The 20193-nt window shown below is 43.1% G+C and overlaps 2 protein-coding genes across 6 annotated transcripts; one reads left to right on the top strand and one right to left on the bottom strand.

The window, feature by feature from the left end:
- Positions 1–406: 406 nt before the first annotated feature.
- On the bottom strand, positions 407–10693 carry LOC115134343 (kelch-like family member 36). Of its 5 annotated transcripts, none has more exons than XM_029668190.2 (5): positions 10316–10693; positions 10098–10181; positions 8893–9984; positions 2969–3126; positions 407–2707 (listed from the first exon to the last, which is right to left on the bottom strand). In XM_029668190.2, the coding sequence occupies exons 2-5, from the start codon at positions 10155–10157 to the stop codon at positions 2134–2136; spliced, it is 1884 nt and encodes a 627-aa protein (XP_029524050.1). In that variant the 5' UTR covers positions 10158–10181; positions 10316–10693; the 3' UTR covers positions 407–2133. The 5 variants fall into 5 exon arrangements, with proteins under 5 accessions (XP_029524050.1, XP_029524054.1, XP_029524051.1 ...); XM_029668194.2 differs by having other exon boundaries at positions 10098–10177; XM_029668191.2 differs by having other exon boundaries at positions 10321–10693.
- A 612-nt stretch (positions 10694–11305) lies between these two features.
- On the top strand, positions 11306–19608 carry LOC115134344 (coactosin-like protein). Its single transcript, XM_029668196.2, has 4 exons — positions 11306–11694; positions 12225–12307; positions 18241–18398; positions 18625–19608. The coding sequence occupies exons 1-4, from the start codon at positions 11618–11620 to the stop codon at positions 18733–18735; spliced, it is 429 nt and encodes a 142-aa protein (XP_029524056.1). The 5' UTR covers positions 11306–11617; the 3' UTR covers positions 18736–19608.
- The last annotated feature ends 585 nt before the right edge of the window (positions 19609–20193 follow it).

Raw genomic sequence — 20193 nt, 5'->3', positions numbered from 1 at the left:
GACAAGAATGGACAACAGCCGAAAGAGCGTTTTGACAGCTGTCATATCATCTCTCTCTCCTCTCCTGCAGGTGGCAGACCCTTTGGTTCCCCTAGGCCTAGAAGACCCAAAACATGTGAGTCCTCCTGATAATAACATGTATAGGGGAGAGTGTGGTAAATTGAGCCATTTTTTACATTCAGCATCACTCTGTCAAGGCAAATATAGTATTCTTTCTAACAAAGATTCAACATGTGTATCCTAAGAAATAACCAAAAATCATGTAAATGTTAGTTTTGAAAACCCAGCTTGTCCCAAAAAAGTGGTCTCTTAGCGCAACTTACTCCAGGTATGAGGTGAGTTGAGCCGCGCACAGGGTAAGTTAAGCCGCCTACACATTTCTGTACTGAATGAAATATTACCACCATTCTTTTTAAAACCATGTCTATCTTTATTTCCCAAACACAATTCAACACAATCACAGTCACTTTTTTTGTATTTGAATCATTTTGAGCATCTTTGAACACAGGCTTAACACCTAACAAACACTTTGTACTTTTTAAAAAACACTTTCAACATATGCCAGGCCCTGTTGTTACCTCATATCCTAGCGATAATGCCTTGCATTACGCCTGGGAAGAAATCACTTCAATTTGCTCAACTTTCAATTGGCTCAACTTACGCCAAGGCAAACATTTTGACTATATTAGCCCACACAGCTACAAGGATGCACTTTCAAGCTAGGTTTAGGGCCTCATATTTATGGATAGAACAATCTTAAAACTATCTAATTGATTTAGATACAAGCATCATGAAATCTCTTAACACAATACATATTTTTTAAATTTAACTTGCTTACAACTTATTCCATGTAGTTTCTTCCTTCAAACCCCATGAAATGATGACCTCTTCTTAAATATTGGTCAAATTATACATTTCGGTTTCCCAGAAACAAGAGAGGCTTAACTTCACCCCATTCTCCCCTACAGTAGCAACTTTACTATGATCCTGCACTATATGACTCTATCCTGCACTTTTTGACACTCAGTAATCATCCCTCTCTACGTTTCAAAAGTTGATTGTGTCAATACTTCCTGCAGTCACTGTGGAGACACTGATCCAGAGAAGCTGCTGAAGCACCAACGGACCCCTGCTCAGGTTAGAATAGAGTTCTGGTAGAAACCCAAATCTGTGTGTGTGTGGTTTCAGGTGGTGCTGAGGGATCATATGCAGCAGTGCATTGCATTGATCCCCAAGAGTTTCTCTAACCCAATATAGATTATATTTCCTTATTTGACCTACATATGGCTCTTGCTGAATCATACTAAGAGTTCATATCAAGTTCAGTTTGAGCAATATGACTGATTAAAATAGGAATCAGTCTATGTGCTATAGTTTGATCAATGTCAGGTCAATGTCTTGGTAGATCAATATTGTTATTAACTAAACTTTCACACACACTAAGTCACTACATAAATCTATGGAGATGTATTAATTCTGACAATCATTGAAAAAGGGTGCAGTGAGAAGTCAAATGGGAAGTGTGTTGTCTGCAGATCTTTGACTTCTGAGGACACTGAAAGGACTGGATTGAGGCTAGAAGTCCTGCATCAGACACGTGAGACAGGGTTCACCCTTCCTTAAACAAATACTTAATGCTCTTCTACACATCAATAATTCCATGTAGAGGACAACTGCTCCTACCCTGACATAATGCTATGTTTTGGTTCTTCAGATTGAAGCATCATCCAATGACAGTCCCTGAGGATCAGCCATTTGAGACAAGAGAAGTCACTTGGGGATAAGATAACTGCTTCTCAACCTGATGTTAACAAGGCCAGACTACTATCCAGCTCCTCATCAACATCAGCAGCATACACCTGCAAATGGTCGTCTACCAGTGTTAATTGTTTCCCTGTAAGGTGACACTTTGATGATAAATGAAAACGTAGCACTTAAGGTAAAGAACAGATGTTGCAGTTGTTTTTTTGCTGTCTTGATTTGAATAAGTGTGTCAACACTGCCCTTTCTGCCTGATTCTGATGGAACTGTAGTTCTTAATTCATAATTCAAACAAAACATTTAGGTTAGAACACATTGATTATGCTTTAATTGTAATACTGAGCAAATCCCCTGCAGTCCTCTGTATCCTCTTTAGTTGGGTTGGGTGGGGTGATGCCTGCCTTTCCCCTTGTGTCCTGCCCTCTTCCTGTCTGGGCTGCAGGGCTGGGGTCTCACTGAGCACACACAGGCTGAAGCCCCTGCGATGCGTTTTGGCAGGTCTGGTCCCCGCACCCACTGGCCCTTGTCAGGGTCAAACACCTGTGTGGCCTGTGAGAACACCATGCTCTCCCAGCTGTAGCCTCCCAGCACATAGATCTTACCCCCCCAGACCCCACAGCCCGCCTCACTGTTAGGCTGGAGGAGGGGGGCTATACGGGTCCACTGTTCACTCTGGGGGTCAAATGCCTCCACTGCCAGGATGTCAAAACGATCAATGCTCTCCTCGTGGTCATCACTGCCCCCGACTGCATAGATGAGGTGGTGAAGTGACGTCATGCAGTGCCACCCTCGTGCCGATGACATGGCCTGGCGCTCCACCCAGATGTCTCCTCCTCGGGGGTCGTAGCTCAACACGTCTCGCCGGTACGGTCCAATCTGGTAGTCATGGCCACCTGAGATATAGACCACTCCTTTATCAGATGTGCCTGCATGGCCATAGGTGAACCTGCAGAGACATGGAGAAGAGAGGAACAGGTGAGAGAAAGGGCTTTGATGTGAGCTGTGCCAGTCTGGCAGCTAAGAAGGCATAATAGTTATTGTAGGTCTATTGGGAACCGTGACATAACATTGAGCTGTCCCTAGAGGTAGAGTGTTGTTCTCATTACTCTGTTGTCTTGCTGCTTAACAGGTGGAATTAATATCAGAGGGACAGGAGTACAGGTAACCCTTTGGGAGATCATTATAGAGGAATAGTGTTAGTTCGCACCTGGGCAGTCCTGCTACGTATGTCCAGCAGTCGTCTGCAGGGCTGTACACCTCCACTGACGACAGAGCCCCATTATCATTACGCCCTCCCACAGCGATCAGACACTCCCCAACGGCTCCCAGGTAGAAATCCACACGCCGCTGATTCATTGGGGCACTCTAGAGTAAAGATGACACATAATTGGAGACATTTTCGAAATGTTAGGTTGCAGCAGAGTTGGGATAACTATAGTTTTAACTATGCTTTGGAGGTGACTACAACTATTATAATACAGTGTAGAGGTATTAGAGGGGTAAAGAAAGATTTTGTTCGGGCGCCAGGCAGGTATTAACCATGCCGAAATGAAAAGAGTAGAAGAGAGATTACCACTACCAGACCCACACACATCAGCAGAAGAGACTGCCTAGAGTGTAGCCTGTTTACCAGATAGCCAGTGGAGAGAAAATAGAATACACACCATATAAAACCCACATCACAGCACAGGGGTAACCCCAACAAGAATATCTCATACAATAATACTAATAATGGCAGAGCAATTCAACAGCAACTTCATACAAGAACGAACCCAGTCATCAACAGAGGATTTGCAATAATCTGTATTATTTTCTAGTGGATGAGTGCAGAGGATATGAATGTGGGGGGTGTTCATCGACAAAACAAAGGCCTTAAAAATGTCCACAGTCTTCTCGGCCACATGTCATTAGTACACCTCACCTCAAAACAGTTCACATAACAATACACAACTTGCAAGCAACCTCCCTTTTAACTAAAATATCCATCCAAATACTTCTGACAGGGCAATAATAGTCCAGCTCTAATGAACTTCAATGGGAAGTGTATTGGAAAAATAGAGAGTCTGTTGCAGGGTAAAGCACTGGAACGAGAGGGAAGAGAAAGAGAGAAAAAGAGAAATCTTAGCTGTGGTCTTCAGGCCTGCCTGTGTACTGTCTGACTGTCCGATGGTTTGTATGTTAAAGTTAAAGCTTCGCAACAATGTTGCTACTAATCCATGCGATCCATAACGGGCGCGGTCCCAAACAAAAACAACCACTATCTAAAGTGATCACACCGATGATTGAGTTAAATACTTTATAAACTACAAACGCTGAAAACAAACAAAACTTCTACAGCACACACAATCAAACTGTCGCGCCACCCAAGAGCCCCTCCCCAAAGAGCTGAATGAGCTCTCTTTATTTCCTCCTTCCTTACTGCTCATGCGCTCTTAAAGTGGCAGTGCACGGTGAAATTACTACTTTTAAAAACTATTTGAATACAGATCTCAGGAAGTGACTATTTTTCAGAAACTATTGGATTGGCTGCCTTCAACTAATAGCAGGGTTGTATCTAGAACTGCATGTGGAAGATAAAAATAGAAAGAATAAAACAAATCTCCTATACTATTCCAATCTGACAGACATGTATTGTTTAGATCAAATATGACTATCTGAACATTCTGTAAATGTCATTTATCTTGAATGTCCATTGCCTCAGATATACATAATCAAACAAAATGCAACTATATTTTGTACAGATAGAAAATAAATACGTTGTGATGTTCAACTACTGTATGAGTCTTTCAACATGCCACTGAAAAGGTGGACAACTGCAATTTGTAACGCCGTTCTTCGGTTGTAGAAAGAGAGTCGGACCGAAATGCAGCGTGTAGGTTACTCATGACTTTAATGAAAGAATACGTACATGAAATAACTCAAATTCATACAAAGCAAAACAACAAACGGAACGTGAAACTAATTACAGCCTATCTGGTGACTATAACACAGAGACAACGACAAGCACCTGACTCTGATTGGGAATCGCCTCAGGCAGCCAAGCCTAACTAGACACACCCCTAATCAACACAATCCCAATTACTACAAACCCCAATACGAAACACAACATATAAACCCATGTCACACCCTGGCTTACCCAAACCTATACCAAAAACACAAAACACTATGACCAAGGCGTGACACAATTCATGTTATAATACAGCAGAGAAATTCAAAGACATAGGCAAACATTGCAAATGGCAAGTTGGATGCTTAGCAAAAACAACTTAGAAACTCTGTCCATCTGAGGGGAAGTGTTCTTGTCTCAAACACACTACAGTCGTGGTCAAAAGTTGAGAATGACACATATATTAATTTCCATAAGGTTTGCTGCTTCAGTGTCTTTAGATATTTTTGTCAGATGTTACTATGGAATACTGAAGTATAATTACAAGCATTTAATAAGTGTCAAACTTTTATTGACAATTAAATGAAGTTGATGCAAAGAGTCAATATTTGCAGTGTTGAACCTTATTTTTCAAGACCTCTGCAATCCGCCCTGGCATGCTGTCTTCTGGGCCTCATCCTGACTGATGGCAGCCCATTCTTGCATAGTCCATGCTTGGAGTTTGTCAGAATTTGTGGGTTTTTGTTTGTCCACCCGCCTCTTGAGGATTGACCACACATTCTGAATGGGATTAAGGTCTGGAGAGATTCCTGGCCATGGACCCAAAATATCGATGTTTTGTTCCACTTAGTTATCACTTTTGCCTTATGGCAAGGTGCTCCATCATGCTGGAAAAGGCATTGTTCATCACCAAACTGTTCCTGGATGGTTGGAAGAAGTAGCTCCCAGAGGATGTGTTGGTACCATTCTTTATTCATGTCTGTGTTCTTAGGCAAATTTGTGAGTGAGCCCACTCCCTTGGCTGAGAAGCAACCCCACACATGAATGGTATCAGGATGCTTTACTGTTGGCATGACACAGGTCTGATGGTAGCGCTCACCTTGTCTTCTCAAGACAAGCTTTTTTTTGGATGCCCCAAACAATTGGAAAGGGGGTTCATCAGAGAAAATGACTTTACCCCAGTCCTCAGCAGTCCAATCCCTGTACCTTTTGCATAATATCAGTCTGTCCCTGATGTTTTTCCTGGAGAGAAGTGGCTTCTTTGCTGCCCTTCTTGACACCAGGCCATCCTCCAAAATGTTCGCCTCACTGTGCGTGCAGATTAGCAGTCGACCAATTAATCGGAATGGCCAATTAATTGGGGCCGATTTCAAGTTTTCATAACAATCGGAAATCGGTATTTTGGGCGGCCCTTCTTTTTGTTTAACCTTTATTTAACCAAGCAAGTCAGTTATTAAGAACACATTCTTATTTTCAATGATGGCCTAGGAATGGTGGGTTAACTGCCTCGTTCAGGGGCAGAACGACATATTTCCACCGTGTCAGCTTGGGGGATCCAATCTTGCAACCTCACAGTTAACTAGTCCAACGCAATAATGACCTGCCTCTCTCTCGTTGCACTCCACAAGGAGACTGCCTGTTACGCGAATGCAGTAAGCCAAGGTAAGTTGCTAGCTAGCATTAAACTTATCTTATAAAAAACAATCAATCATAATCACTAGTTAACTACACATGGTTGATGATATTACTAGATATTATCTAGCGTGTCCTGCGTTACATATAATCTGACTGAGCATACAAGCATACAAAGTATCTGACTGAGCGGTGGTAGGCAGAAGCAGGCGCGTAAACATTCATTCAAAGAGCACTTTCAAGTGCATTTTGCCAGCAGCTCTTCATTGTGCGCTGTTTATGACTTCAAGCCTATCAACTCCAGAGATGAGGCCGGTGTAACCAAAGTGAAATGGCTCGCTAGTTAGCGCGCATTAATAGCAATTCAAACGCCACTCGCTCTGAGCCTTCTAGTAGTTGTTCCCCTTGCTCTGCATGGGTAACGCTGCTTCGAGGGTGGCTGTTGTCTTTGTGTTGCTGGTTCGAGCCCAGGGAGGAGCGAGGAGAGGGACGGAAGCTATACTGTTACACTGGCAATACTAAAGTTCCTATAAGAACATCCAATAGTCAAAGGTATATGAAATCCAAATGGTATAGAGAGAAATAGTCCTATAAATACTAAATTAACTACAACCTAAAAACCTCTTACCTTGGAATATTGAAGTATTATATTAAGTTAAAATAAGTGTTCATTTAGTATTGTTGTAATTGTCATTATTACAATTTTTTTTTTAAATTGTCAGATGAATCGGTATCTGCTTTTTGGTCCTCCAATAATCGGTGTTGGCGTCGAAAAACCATACATCGGTCGACCTCTAGTGCAGATGCACTCACACCTGCCTGCTGCCATTCCTGAGCAAGCTCTGTACTGGTGGTGCCCCAATCCTGCAGCTGAATCAACTTTAGGAGACGGTCCTGGCGCTTGCTGGACTTATCAAATGTCTATACAAACAATCGTACGCAAGCATAAACACCATGGGACCCTGCAGCCGTCATACCGCTCAGGAAGGAGACACATTCTGTCTCCTAGAGATGAACGTACTTTGGTGCGAAAAGTGCAAATCAATCCCAGAACAACAGCAAATTACCTTGTGAAGATGCTGGAGGAAACAGGTAAAAAAGTATCTATATCCACAGTAAAACGAGTCCTATAAATTCGACATAACCTGAGGCCGCTCAGCAAGGAAGAAGACACTGCTCCAAAACCACCATAAAAAAGCCAGACTACGTTTTTTGGAGAAATGTCCTCTGGTCTGATGACACAAAAATAGAACTATTTGGCCATAATGACCATTGTTATGTTTGGAGGAAAAAGGGGGAGTCTTGCAAGCCGAAGAACTACATCCCAACCGTGAAGCACGGGGGTGGCAGCATCATGTTGTGGGGGTGCTTTGCTGCAGGAGGGACTGGTGAACTTCACAAAATATGGATATTGGTGATGACTAGAACATGCTGTCGTACACATCGAGCCAGAGCATCCCAAACATGCTCAATGGGTGACATGTCTGGTGAGTATGCAGGCCATGGTAGAACTGGGACATTTTCAGCTTCCAGGAATTGTGTACAGATCCTTGCGACATGGGGCCATGCATTATAATGCTGAAACATGAGGTCATGGCGGTGGATGAATGAAACAACAATGGGCCTCAGGATATTGTCACGATATCTCTGTGCATTCAAATTGCCATCGATAAAATGCAATTGTGTTAGTAGCTTATGCTTGCCCTGTTCACAACATTGACATCAGCAAACCGCTCGCCCACACATTGCCTGCTATCTGCCCGGTACAGTTGAAACCGGGATTAAACCGTGAAGACCACATTTCTCCAGCGTGCCAGTGGCCATTGAAGGTGAGCAGTTGCCCACTGAAGTCGGTTATGACGCCAAACTGAAGTCGGGGCAAGACCCTGGTGTGGACAACGAGCATGCAGATGAGCTTCCCTGAGACAGTTTCTGACAGTTTTTGCAGAATTCCTTCGGTTGTGCAAACCCACAGTTTCATCAACTGTACGGGTGGCTGATCTCAGACGATCCTGCAGGTGAAGAAGCCATATGTGGAGGTCCTGGGCTGGCGTGGTTACACATGGTCTGCGGTTCTCTAAAATGACGGAGGCGGCTTATGGTAGAGAAATTAACATCACATTATTTGGCAACAGCTCTGGTGGACATTCCTGCATTCAGCATGCCAATTGCACGCTCCTTTAAAAAACTTGAGAAATCTGTGGCGTTGTACAACAAAACTTGACATTTTAGTGGCCTTTTAATTGTCTCCAGCACAAGGTGCACCTGTGTAATGATCAAACTATTTAATTAGGTTCTTGATAAACCACACTTATCAGGTGGATGGATTATCTTGACAAAGGGGAACTGCTCACTAACAGGGTTGTACTTTTTTTTTTAAATAAGCTTTTTGCGCATATAACATTTCTGGGATCTTTTATTTCAGCTCATGAACCATGGGACCAACACTTTACAAGTTGCGTTTATATTTTTGTTCAGTGTACATGCAAGAACGAGCCAATAGGATCTCACCAACTCGTGCTTGGCTCTGCCCACCTCCTTGCTTGTTCTGCCCACTATGGTTAATTTGCTCTGATTGGAAACAATGCAGAAAATATATTTTAGTTAGTTACCAGTATCTTTGGCTTTACCTTGATCCACTGGTTGTCACGGGGGTTGTAGCGGTACAGAAGGTTGCTGGCAGCATCACCTCCATTATCTCGTGATGAGCTGCCTCCAGCTGTGAAGATGAACCCCCCCAGTACAGCGACACAGTGGTGGCTCCTCTGTGCCGGGATCTGGGTCTCTACCATCCATTCACCAGAGTCTCCATCCAGCCAGCTAACATCTGCAGTCAGCTCCTCCCCGCGCTCTGACACTTCCCCACCCACCAGTAGGAGGCGCTCCTCCCCTCCTCGCAGCATGGTGCGGCCTGTCTGCAGCCCGGGCTGGGCGCTGGCCCTGTTGTGGTAGTTCAGAGCCTCCTCCACCAGCACCTCACAGTCAGCCTCCGGGGGCAGCAGGGCCTGTACGGCCGGGAGGACGCGCCCCACCAGATCACTGGCTGGCATTAGGGGGAAGCGTATGTGGGAGAGCAGCTGGCGGGCGTGTGCAGGGCGGTCAGGCATGTGGCTCAGCCACTGGAGAGCAGCCTGGAGCAGAGCCTGCTCATTCTCATGCTGGACCTGCCCGCTGGCCAGGTAGGAGCTGAGCTTGGGCAGCCGGACATCCCTCAGGAAGCCTGGTGTGAAGGAGAGGGTCGCAAAGCGTTCCAGGATGAAGTGGTCAATGTAGGTGTCTAGTCTCTCCAGGCTGTAGAGCAGAGCCAGCTCCTGCAGGTATAGATAGTTCTCCTCACTCACCTCCTTCTCTAGGTACTGGCAGCAGAAGTCCACTGCCCTCCACACCTGCAGCAGGTGGGCTGTCTCCAGAACATAGTCAATGTTCCCTCCATCCAGAGGCAGCTCCCCACTGTAGAGGAAGTCCACCACAGCCTTAAGGCCGATGTAGGAAGCCCCCACCAGCTCCACCTCTGCCTGACGCTCCTCCCTCATGCCCAGGGTGAACATGGCCTGGAAGTAAGGGCTGGAAACAGCCAGCAGGGCGCGGTGGGCTGGGATACGCTGCTCATCAGCCACCAGCACCATGTCACACAGCTGGCCGTGCTGACGCTGCTCATTCAGACCCTGCAGGAGGAAGTCAGCTTGCTCAGCCCAACGGTACACCTGAGACACAGAGCAACAGGTAATAGTACATGAAAAGTTCAATTTACTTAAAGAAAGTTGGTCAGGTAAGACAAAACTAACACCAGCTTGATATGTCACATCATGCAACTAACCTTGGATGACTCAATTATCTGTTGAGGCCGTGAAACACGGCTTTGTCGTCCATTATCCATTGCGTTCTATCAATTCAACACTATCTGAAAGACAGTGAAATTTGATGACGAATCGATATAATTCAGAGAAACCACAAGTGGAGTCACAACTTGGACTACACTAACTTTCGGGTTGTTTGTCAAAAAAATTAGACTGACATCATGCTACAAGGTATCACCTCACTTTGACGTGTAAGGGGAGGACGCTGGGAGATGTTGACTTCTTGTTACATTGTAGCAGCTATTCAACAACAGCAACTTTGAGATCCAACAGTAGGCTATATGTAGACAAGCAACATTTACATTTAAGTCATTTAGCAGACGCTCTTATCCAGAGCGACAACGATCTACACGAGACGCTTTTATGTTCGACAGCTAAATGTATCGAGAAAAAATAAAACAGTGTTTAAATGTAGCACAGCATCACCCGTTGTTACAGCTTGCTTGACTCAAAAGCAGTTTTAAAATGTATTATTTAGTCGTTCAGTCGCAGCCATGATCTCATCCAGGAAGTAGCCGTAGACTGTCTGCGACTCCAACCAATCACAGGGCTAGTGCATGGGGCCCACTGATGAAAACGTCAAGCTATTGAACACAGATTTAAAAGGTTAGTTTGCGCGCTGCACTGCTAAAAGTGTTTCTCACCGCAAACAAATCCCTCAGTGCAGAAACATTTAGTTTATATGCACCACTTTGATGCCTTTTCCAATTTGTCCTTATGAGACAAGTGATTTTATTCTATATATGTTGGGCTCATTAATTAATGGAGGGATGTGGTCATGCGGGTCCATTCTGGGGGTGTAGGGTGTAACTCGGGTTCCTGAAAATAGCAGATTTATGAGACAGCCATTGTAAAATGACTGTTTAGTGAGCCTATCACGCACGCGCTCTCTCTCTCTGTCCAACGTATAGCTTGAAATAAATTACCTCTATCACTGTGTGTTCTAGGGCTATTATGGTTTATTATTTTATTATATAATTGTATTTTATTAAATTAAATGTTATTTGTTATTGGAACGTTTAATTTTGGTTGATTGTGTTGCTGCAGGCTATTGTTCTCATGCATCGATTACATTAACAGACCACAAGATGGCAGGATAGCGCAGTAAAACGGCAACAATAAAAAAGGGTGGATTTATTTGGCTGAATCCCTCAGTTGACCATTGGGAGGATGTGAATGCTGCGTATGGGGACATCGCCGCTCTAGTACGGCAACCTGATTGACAAACATCACCAACGCCCATAAACTGGATATAGGAAATGAATCGAGTCGTGAAAATAGTCTATTTCTCTCATAATTGAGAAAAGATACACCCTTTTCCGCGTACTGCTCGTGTAATAGCGCATGTTCAATAGGGGCGCGTGATTTCAGACTATTGAGTAGTCTATTGTAGAACTCACGTTCTGCTCATTTTGGATTGTTCTTTTCGCCGTGTGCTTTCTTTCATCTCTAGGCTACTGTCCATTTGCGTCCACCCAAAATGGCAACAAGAATCGATAAAGAGGCTTGTAGGGAAGCGTATAACCTCGTCAGAGACGATAACACGGAGATAAACTGGTGAGTGTGTTTAACTTAGTTGTGCATAGGAAATTGTAAATCTGAGATTTTACACAGCATCCTAAGAATTGAGTTGAGTCTACATTTATAAAATCCATAACAATGGGTGGATGATCAAAGTGTGCACTTTTCATTCATTCACCCAGTGTTCAATTTTAATAATTGTTTCTCTCCTCCCTAAAAAATACCTATCTTAGTCTAATAATTCAGGGTACCGGGGCATGACTAACTTCCTTTGTCTATCGAAGAGGTACAGTGATAGTGACACGTATATGTTGACACAACACCGGACATGTCTGCCCCGCATTTGACACATCGGTTTTTGAATGATTAGCCTACTTTAGACCGGTCGTTACATTGTAATCCCATCCGATAGATGTTTTATGATGGACGTGGACACGCATTAGTGGCGTAGACTGGCATAGAGGATCCCTGATCTTTTTGACAGACCGGGCCCAAATATTCAATTTGACATGTCTGTAAGGTCAGTGCATTTTAATTCATGTAGTGTGCATTTTATGTTCTTTTAGGGCAGCGTTTAAATATGAGGGCCATATGATTGTGCCGGCGGGCCAGGGGACTGATTATGAAGAATTCAAGAGTCAGTGCACAGGTAAGGCCAGGATTTCATTCATTTTTGCGCCTATGGGGTTATTTCAAATTGACCACAATGTTCCTGCATAACGGCAATAAGCGCTGTAATAGATCACACACAACATTTTCACGACTTGTTGAAAAAACATGTTGACACACCCTACTTGTAGAGAAATGCCAATGCCACCCTCATCTCTTTCATGTTGCTGACATGGTCTATGACTCTGTCATACAGTAGCATACCTTTTTAGTGTTTTGTCCTAGGCTACCCAGCTAAAATGCATGCTCGCTGGACTAACTTCCTTTCATGGTTAATGATGAGACATTTAGTTAACATTAACCTACTACTGTACATCTAGCTACATATTGAACTTCCATCCTCTACAGGCCAGGGGCACAATGTATGGTTGGATCAGAATTGCAGTTATAATCATTGGCCAGTATAGAGAAGTAAAACCACAAGTCCAAATCCCTATCTCCATCCATGGTTAATTTAGTAAAGGGACAATGTTAGCTAGCTAGCTATCTAGCCAGCCGCCGGAGGACAACACAATGAGATGCAACAATGTGATGTGATTGGTGTGAAGACAAATCCAAACTGGCTTCCCTTGATGCTTTTTTTCTGGTGCGCCAGGACCATTTACAGTTGAGCTCACCGCTGATTTGCTATTATATTATAGGAAGTACAGTTCCCGCTCAGCCCAGTCAAAACTGTTCGCTGCTCTGGCCCCCCAATGGTGGAACAAACTCCCTCACGACGCCAGGACAGCGGAGTCAATCACCACCTTCCGGAGACACCTGAAACCCCACCTCTTTCAGGAATACCTAGGATAGGATAAAGTAATCCTTCTCACCCCCCTTAAAAGATTTAGATGCACTATTGTAAAGTGGCTGTTCCACTGGATGTCTTAAGGTGAACGCACCAATTTGTAAGTCGCTCTGGATAAGAGCGTCTGCTAAATGACTTAAATGTAAATGTATTATTTTTTTAACCAAGGGAGGCCAACTACTCTCTGGCTTCCCTTGCATTCAACGCTATGGGCGGCAACAATATAATACTATTTTTGACTAGACGGCATCAGATAGATGGGCTACACATACAGAGACAGAGGGGCCCTGTTTCACGTTTACACTGCTCTAGAGTCCAATGGCGGCAAGCTTTACACCACTCCAGCCGATTTGTATTTATCTTCATTTAACTAGACAAGTCAGTTAAGGACAAATTCTTATTTACAATGATGGCCTACCAAAAGGCCTCCTACGGGGGCTGGGATTAAAAATAAAATATAGGACAAGACTCACATCGCGACAAGAGAGACCTAAGACAACAACCTAGTGTGGCAGCAAACCATGACAACACAGCATGGTAGCAACACCACATGACAACAACATGGTACAAATATTGTTAGGCGCAGACAACCGCACAAAGGCAAGAAGGTAGAGACAACAACCGATGCTTGGCATTGCCCAAGGTGATCTTAGGTATGTGTGCGGCTGCTCTGCCATGGAATGTCATTTCAGGAAGCTCCTGACAAACAGTTATTGTGCTGAAGTTGATTCCACAGGCAGTTTGGAACTTGGTAGTGAGTGTTGCAACCGAGGACAGATGATCTTTAGGTGCTTCAGCTCTCTGCGGTCCTGTTCTTTGAGCTTGTGTGGCTTACCACTTCGCGGGTTGCTCCTTGACGTTTCCACTTCACAATAACAGCACTTGCAGCTCTAGCAGGGGAGAAATTTGACGAACTGACTTGTTGGAAAGGTGGTATCTCATGACAGTGGTGCCACGTTGAAAGTCACTGAGCTCTTCAGTAAGGCCATTCTACTGCCAATGTTTGTCTATGAAGATTGCATGGCTGTGTGCTCGATTTTATACACCTGTCAGCAACGGGTGTAGATGAAATAGCCAAATCCACTAATTTGAAGGGATGTCCACATACTTTTGTGTGTGTATATATAGTGTACATTCAGCCTCTTGCAAATTGAAGAATAATTATGGAACACAGGAGACGAAATATTAATTATTTTATATTTCTTTTTTTTTTATTGGTCATTTTTTGGGGGGAAGTCTGGCTTCCCTTGGCATCCATGAAGACACGCCACTGCAGTAATCTACTTCATCCAGAAGTAGGCTACTTGGTCGTCACTAGTTAACACAGCCACAAAGTCTTATTTATTGCTAAACCCAGCCTATTTCTACAATTTCTGTTCTTAAAATCTGATTTTAAACCTAACCTTAACCGCACTGATAACCTTTTGCCTAACCCTAACCTTAAATTAGGCTATGACCAGAAAGCTGACCTTTGTTTTCATGAATTTCTACAATCGGCCTATAGCCAATTTGGACTTTTTGGCTGTGGTAACTAGTGACAACAGAAGTACTGCGATCCCAAAGCCTACAATATGAAGATAGGCAGAAACAGCTTCTCCAATCAAATCCCCGATCACACTTGTAGGCGACGTTGGCTACTAAGCTCATGCGCAGAAACATCATCAGGTCTAACAGTGGTCTCGCACGCACCGAACTGCGCATGTGCAGGTGGTCAACTCAAAGACGCTCCTTCGATAAAGTATTTTATTTTTACGAAAATGAAAACGTGTCAGTTTATCACTTTCACGACGTTGGAGTAATAACATCTTCAACTACTTAAGATATTGGCTCGAATCTAGGTTGTGCCTTTAGATTTCGAGAAAATTAACAACTAAGTAGATTGTTTTCATTTTTCTCATTGACTGCTTAAACCCCAAACCCTGCCCTGGTGTGCTTGGTCTGTTCCCGGAATCTGTCCCGTGACTTCATCATATGGAAGTATCCCTTTCTTAGTTCTTAAAAAGTGTGTAGGCCTATAAGCTTATAATATCAGTAATATTGAAGTTGTTCCAACTGTTTCTTGTGCGCAGCACAGGGTCTTATTCTACTCAGGACATAGTACCCTTATCAATTTACATTTCAACTTCAATGGGGTACGGACACCCCTAGTGAGCAAATCATGCTGTCGTCACCATATCAGCACCCTCCCCTCCCACACTCTCATCCCTCTAAGATACGATCCTTGCTATCTGGGATCCTTGGGACGGCTGTACCCCATTGAAGTTTAAATGTAAATTGATAAGGGTAATGGTAGGGTTTAGGGTAGGGATGTCCTAAAGATTCCGGATGGCACTAACCAATTAGATGCTGGAGTGTTGGGCGTGGCGCTTAAAAAGTCCTGTGCTGTTGCACGCCTGTATTTCCCCAGGCTGTAGTTTTGTTTCAGGGCTGACACTCCAGTGATGAAATACAAATGTATTACAATCTAGGCCTATTACTGATTTATATTATTTTAAAGAGAACTGATGTTTTGCTATACTAACTACCCAAATAGTAGGCCTACACCTGGCTGTCCAACCTGGTCTCAGAGCATTTTGTATTATCCTGTTTTTGTAAATACGAATCCTCCATTTAGTATGATATGTTACGTTTTGTATGGTTTGTATACATTTTTGGATGTTCATTATCCATTTCATATGATATGTTATGAATTACAGTTTGTATGATATGTTACAAATTTGCTAAATGTACAATATGTTATGCATTTGCAAAAGGTATATGTTACGAATTTGAATTTGTTGTGGCTAACGTTGGCTGGGTGGCTAACGCTAACATTAGGTAGCTGGCTAACGTTAGCTAGGCTAGGGGTTAAGGTTAGGAGTTAGGTTAGAGGAAGGGTTAGCTAACATGCTAAGTAGTAGTTAAAAAGTAGTAAGTCGTTGAAAAGTTGCTAAAATTCGAAAGTTTTTGTGATGAGATTTGAGATTATCTATGCATAAGTCACTCAAATAACTCTACCTACATGTATATATTACCTTGACTAACCGGTGCACATTGACTCTTTACCGGTACCCCCTGTATATAGCCCCACTATTGTTATTTTACTGCTGCTCTTAATTATTTGTTACTTTTATTTCCTTATTATTTTTTGTTGTTGGTATTTTTCTTAACTGCATTGTTGGTTAAGGGCTTGTAAAGTAAGCATTTCACTAAGGTCTACACCTGTTGTATTCGGCGGCATGTGACATTTTGCTTTATACGCTCACCCATTCAAACCAACCACCCTCCTTTTGTGTTTGCCTTAAAGATGCACTATGCAGAAATTGCTCCACCATTTCCTGGTTGCTAAAATTCTGATAAATGGAAATTGGGCAAACTATGTGACAAAACAAGCAACTATAGTGTAGAGAATAATTTTACCATCTAAACTGCTGTGAAATATATTTTCCATAACCAGAAATATTGTAATTTCAGCTGTTTGAAGCTGGTGTACAAAACTGAAAGTAAAAGCCGCAGAAACAAAACTTAAGAACGGGGAAGCATATAAATAATGCTTTAAGTAACTTTCTGTCTTATGTAACCATACCAAACGTAACTTATCATTCTAATGGCAGTGTCCCGGATTTACATTTACTATGTTACGTTTAGTCTTGGAGACCAGTCTGGGCTGACCCATACTACTATAGTCTCTCCTCACTCTGGTCCTTGTCTTTGCCCAGATAATATTTTTTCTGTAATCTTACTGTATAAAACATGATATACATTCTGATGAATCTGCTTTAACAGAAACTGTGAAAGTCTCATCCTGTCTGAGGGCTTGGCCACAGACTGCTGCACTAAGAAGTTGACAGGCTGAGTGTTCTAAAAGAAGCATCTGTCTTATCAACTAAAAGGTCTAAACTCCAGCGTTCTATTTGTCTTTTTGCGGCATCATCATAGTCACAGTAGTGCAGCTGTTTTCTGGACTGTTATCTCAACAGCGTTGTCAGCATAACTAAAAGGGAAGGCTTTAGAGGGAAGAGATGTTGACCCACCAGGAAGTTTACGACAGGGGAAGTCAGGCTTTAGCAAAATTAATTATATTTTTTTCAACACATATATATATATATATATATATATATATATATATATATATATATATATATATATATATACTTATTCATTACTTGTCAGCCTTACCCACTTCCACAATATGACAAATATAGAAACAAGCACAACAGAAGTATTTGTAAATGTTTTTATTTAAGTGCTAGAAACATTGGTTGTTATACAGAGAAACGGTATAGGCCTTTGTGTGGTCTGGTGGATATCACAGTTCAGTCAGGTGACTCTTGTATGGGGAGGTGTTGAAACTAGCGATGGCCTTTGACACCATGCTGATAATTTTAACACTGATTCTTGTTAATGCACAACAGAGCTTTTTGAGGTCTGATAGACGTATGCTGCTTCTGAATCAGTAAGGCACAGATAAACATAGAAATCATGCCTAGATTGTGCCATCAGTGCACTATTAAGGGTAATGAATGGACAGGGCCTAGTCCAGAGCAGATTCATGTCATAAATGTGTTATTATATTTACTATAATCTACTTAGAGATGTGAATTTACACCTGTTTGGTGTGCTGAACTGTAGAGAATAAAACTGCTCTATTCCAAGACAATGTAGCTAGTGATGTAGGGCTAACATGTGATATGAATGTGTGAGGAAGAGACAGTGAACCCAGAATCACTGCCTCCCCAATCCCCTCGGTATTGCTCACAACTCCAGACCCCTGTGATTGAACCTGTTGTTCTGAATACCTTCACTTTTCTCTTGTACTCACAGATTTACCCCACTTTTGGATTTGGCAGTGTCGCCATAATAAGCCAATATTCCCCGCCTGTGTTCATACTTCATACAGCAGCATAGAAACACTCTCACAAAGCTCAATCAACTCACAGTACACAGGAGTCAGGCCTTGACAATTGCTGGCTCAAACATGGTGACAAATCAATTTATTTAAGAACTATACCATAATTATCTGTCATATGACAGCTGGGAATGGAAATGGTCTGCGGGGTCATCAGCCTCTGCAGGTTTCTGCCTGTCTGATGGTCAGTCTCATCTCTGACTGACTGCTGCTGTCTCATCTCTCTCACTCTCAGATGATGTGCGTCTCTTTGGCTTTGTGCGGATCACAACGGGTGACGCCATGAGCAAGCGGGCCAAGTTCACCCTCATCACCTGGATAGGGGAAAACGTAAGTGGCCTGCAGCGTGCCAAGATCAGCACTGACAAGACACTGGTGAAAGATATTGTCCAGGTTAGTGACTCTCTGTTCTCACCCAAACTCACATGCTTTTTAAAAAACAAATACTACTTTTAATTAATGTGCTGTTAAAATACAATACAGTAAATTGATTGCCAAACAAAGTACAACACAATTCTGTCTGTGCCATCTCTCTAGCTTCCTTTGTCTTCCTTGTCTAACACTCTCTCACACATTCCTTTTCTGTCACCTTCTCCCCTCTCCTCTTTGTCTCCTGCAGAACTTTGCTAAGGAATTCATGATCAGTGATGCTCGTGAGCTGGAGGAGGACTACATTCGCACCGAGCTGAAGAAGGCAGGCGGGGCCAACTATGACGCCCAGGGAGAGTAGAGCAAAGTCCACAAGGGCAGGGGAGGGGCTGCTACCTTTGGGGGAGGGAGGGGTCTTCATGCCTGGATGAGAGAGAGAGGGGGATATACACACATACACACACGCACACACAGATAACACAGATGACACAACAACAACAACAACAAAAGCACATTGAGACACACTTAGACATATGCCTACAGTCCTATCCTCAGCCCTCTTACCAGTCAGGTCATGGTTGATTATCTACTGTACTGTGCATCATCTCACTCATCTCAGCTGCGCCACAACGTTTAGAACTATCTCAATCTGTGGTGCTGTGTTTGTGTTACAACTGGAAAAGACACGTTATTGTACTGTATGTCAGAAGGGCAGAATTATTATCTTTCTCTCTCTGATTGGACTTATCATCATTGTGCTTTTACTGTATCTTCCTCTGTGGTTGTAGTCCAAACATGCATCATTGGTCAATAGAGGTCTTTCCTGCCCAGCAGTCTCGTCTCCCAATCCACCCCCAAGGTATACCCCACTGTGTTTACTGCCTTAATCTCCCATGGAGAGAAGGGCATCATGGGAGTTGTGTTTGTGGACACTACACTGTTATTGGCTATCCTCCACTCGGGGGTGGGACTAAGATTCGCCTATGGAACACAAACCAATAGGGCAGGGCTGTAGCACTGTCAGTCGGCCCAACCCAGGAGCAGCCATCTCTCTGTTGTAGCCTCTTTTTATTTGGATTAAACCCCAAAAATGAATGTTTTTATTTTCTCTTAAGAGTTTAACCTTTGATTTATTCTTGAGAGCAATGTTATGTAGGAGATTTACGGAGACATTTAAAAACTGAACTGGGCACACGATCAATCATTTCTGAATAAAACCGTTTTTTTTTTTCAAGCTCGCTGGTCTCTTTGTTTGTGTCTAAAGCGCTCATTGACATGGAAAGGAGGGCTGGGTGATTGTGCCGCCCTAGTCTAGAGTACACATAGTAACTGTCTCTGGGGGGCTTATGGGAGTAGCATATGTTGTCATGGTCACTACTGTCAGGCTCAGCCAATCACATTCTCAGGACAAGCTTTTCTGTTCTAAAGCTTGTCAATAAGAACCCCTCCCTGCTACTCAATCCCTCTGTTGGCTAACCTCTTTTCTCTCCTCCAGCAATTTTATATTTGCCTCTATTCTCTCACCTCCCCCATACCATACCCCCTTTCCCCCGCCACCGGTAGTTTTGTTCAACAGATGTGAACTCGACTGCCTAATTACTTAATCTAGTAATCTATAAGCCTCTAGCAGTCTGCTTTTATGACTTGTAGTTTAGTTCAGTTTGTAGTGGGTAAGAGACTGATAGAGGGGTAAAGACCGATTTCAAACAGAGCCTTAACCCTATGTGTAATTTGAATGTTTGTTTGAATGAGTGTTGAATGTTGTTTATATTAGGTCAATCAATAGCCTCCAGCAGTGCTGGTTCAGGTCCAGACAAGC

Source organism: Oncorhynchus nerka, linkage group LG9a (assembly GCF_034236695.1).
Source record: "Oncorhynchus nerka isolate Pitt River linkage group LG9a, Oner_Uvic_2.0, whole genome shotgun sequence".
NCBI lineage: Eukaryota > Metazoa > Chordata > Actinopteri > Salmoniformes > Salmonidae > Oncorhynchus > Oncorhynchus nerka.
This window is presented reverse-complemented; position numbering and strand designations above follow the sequence as displayed.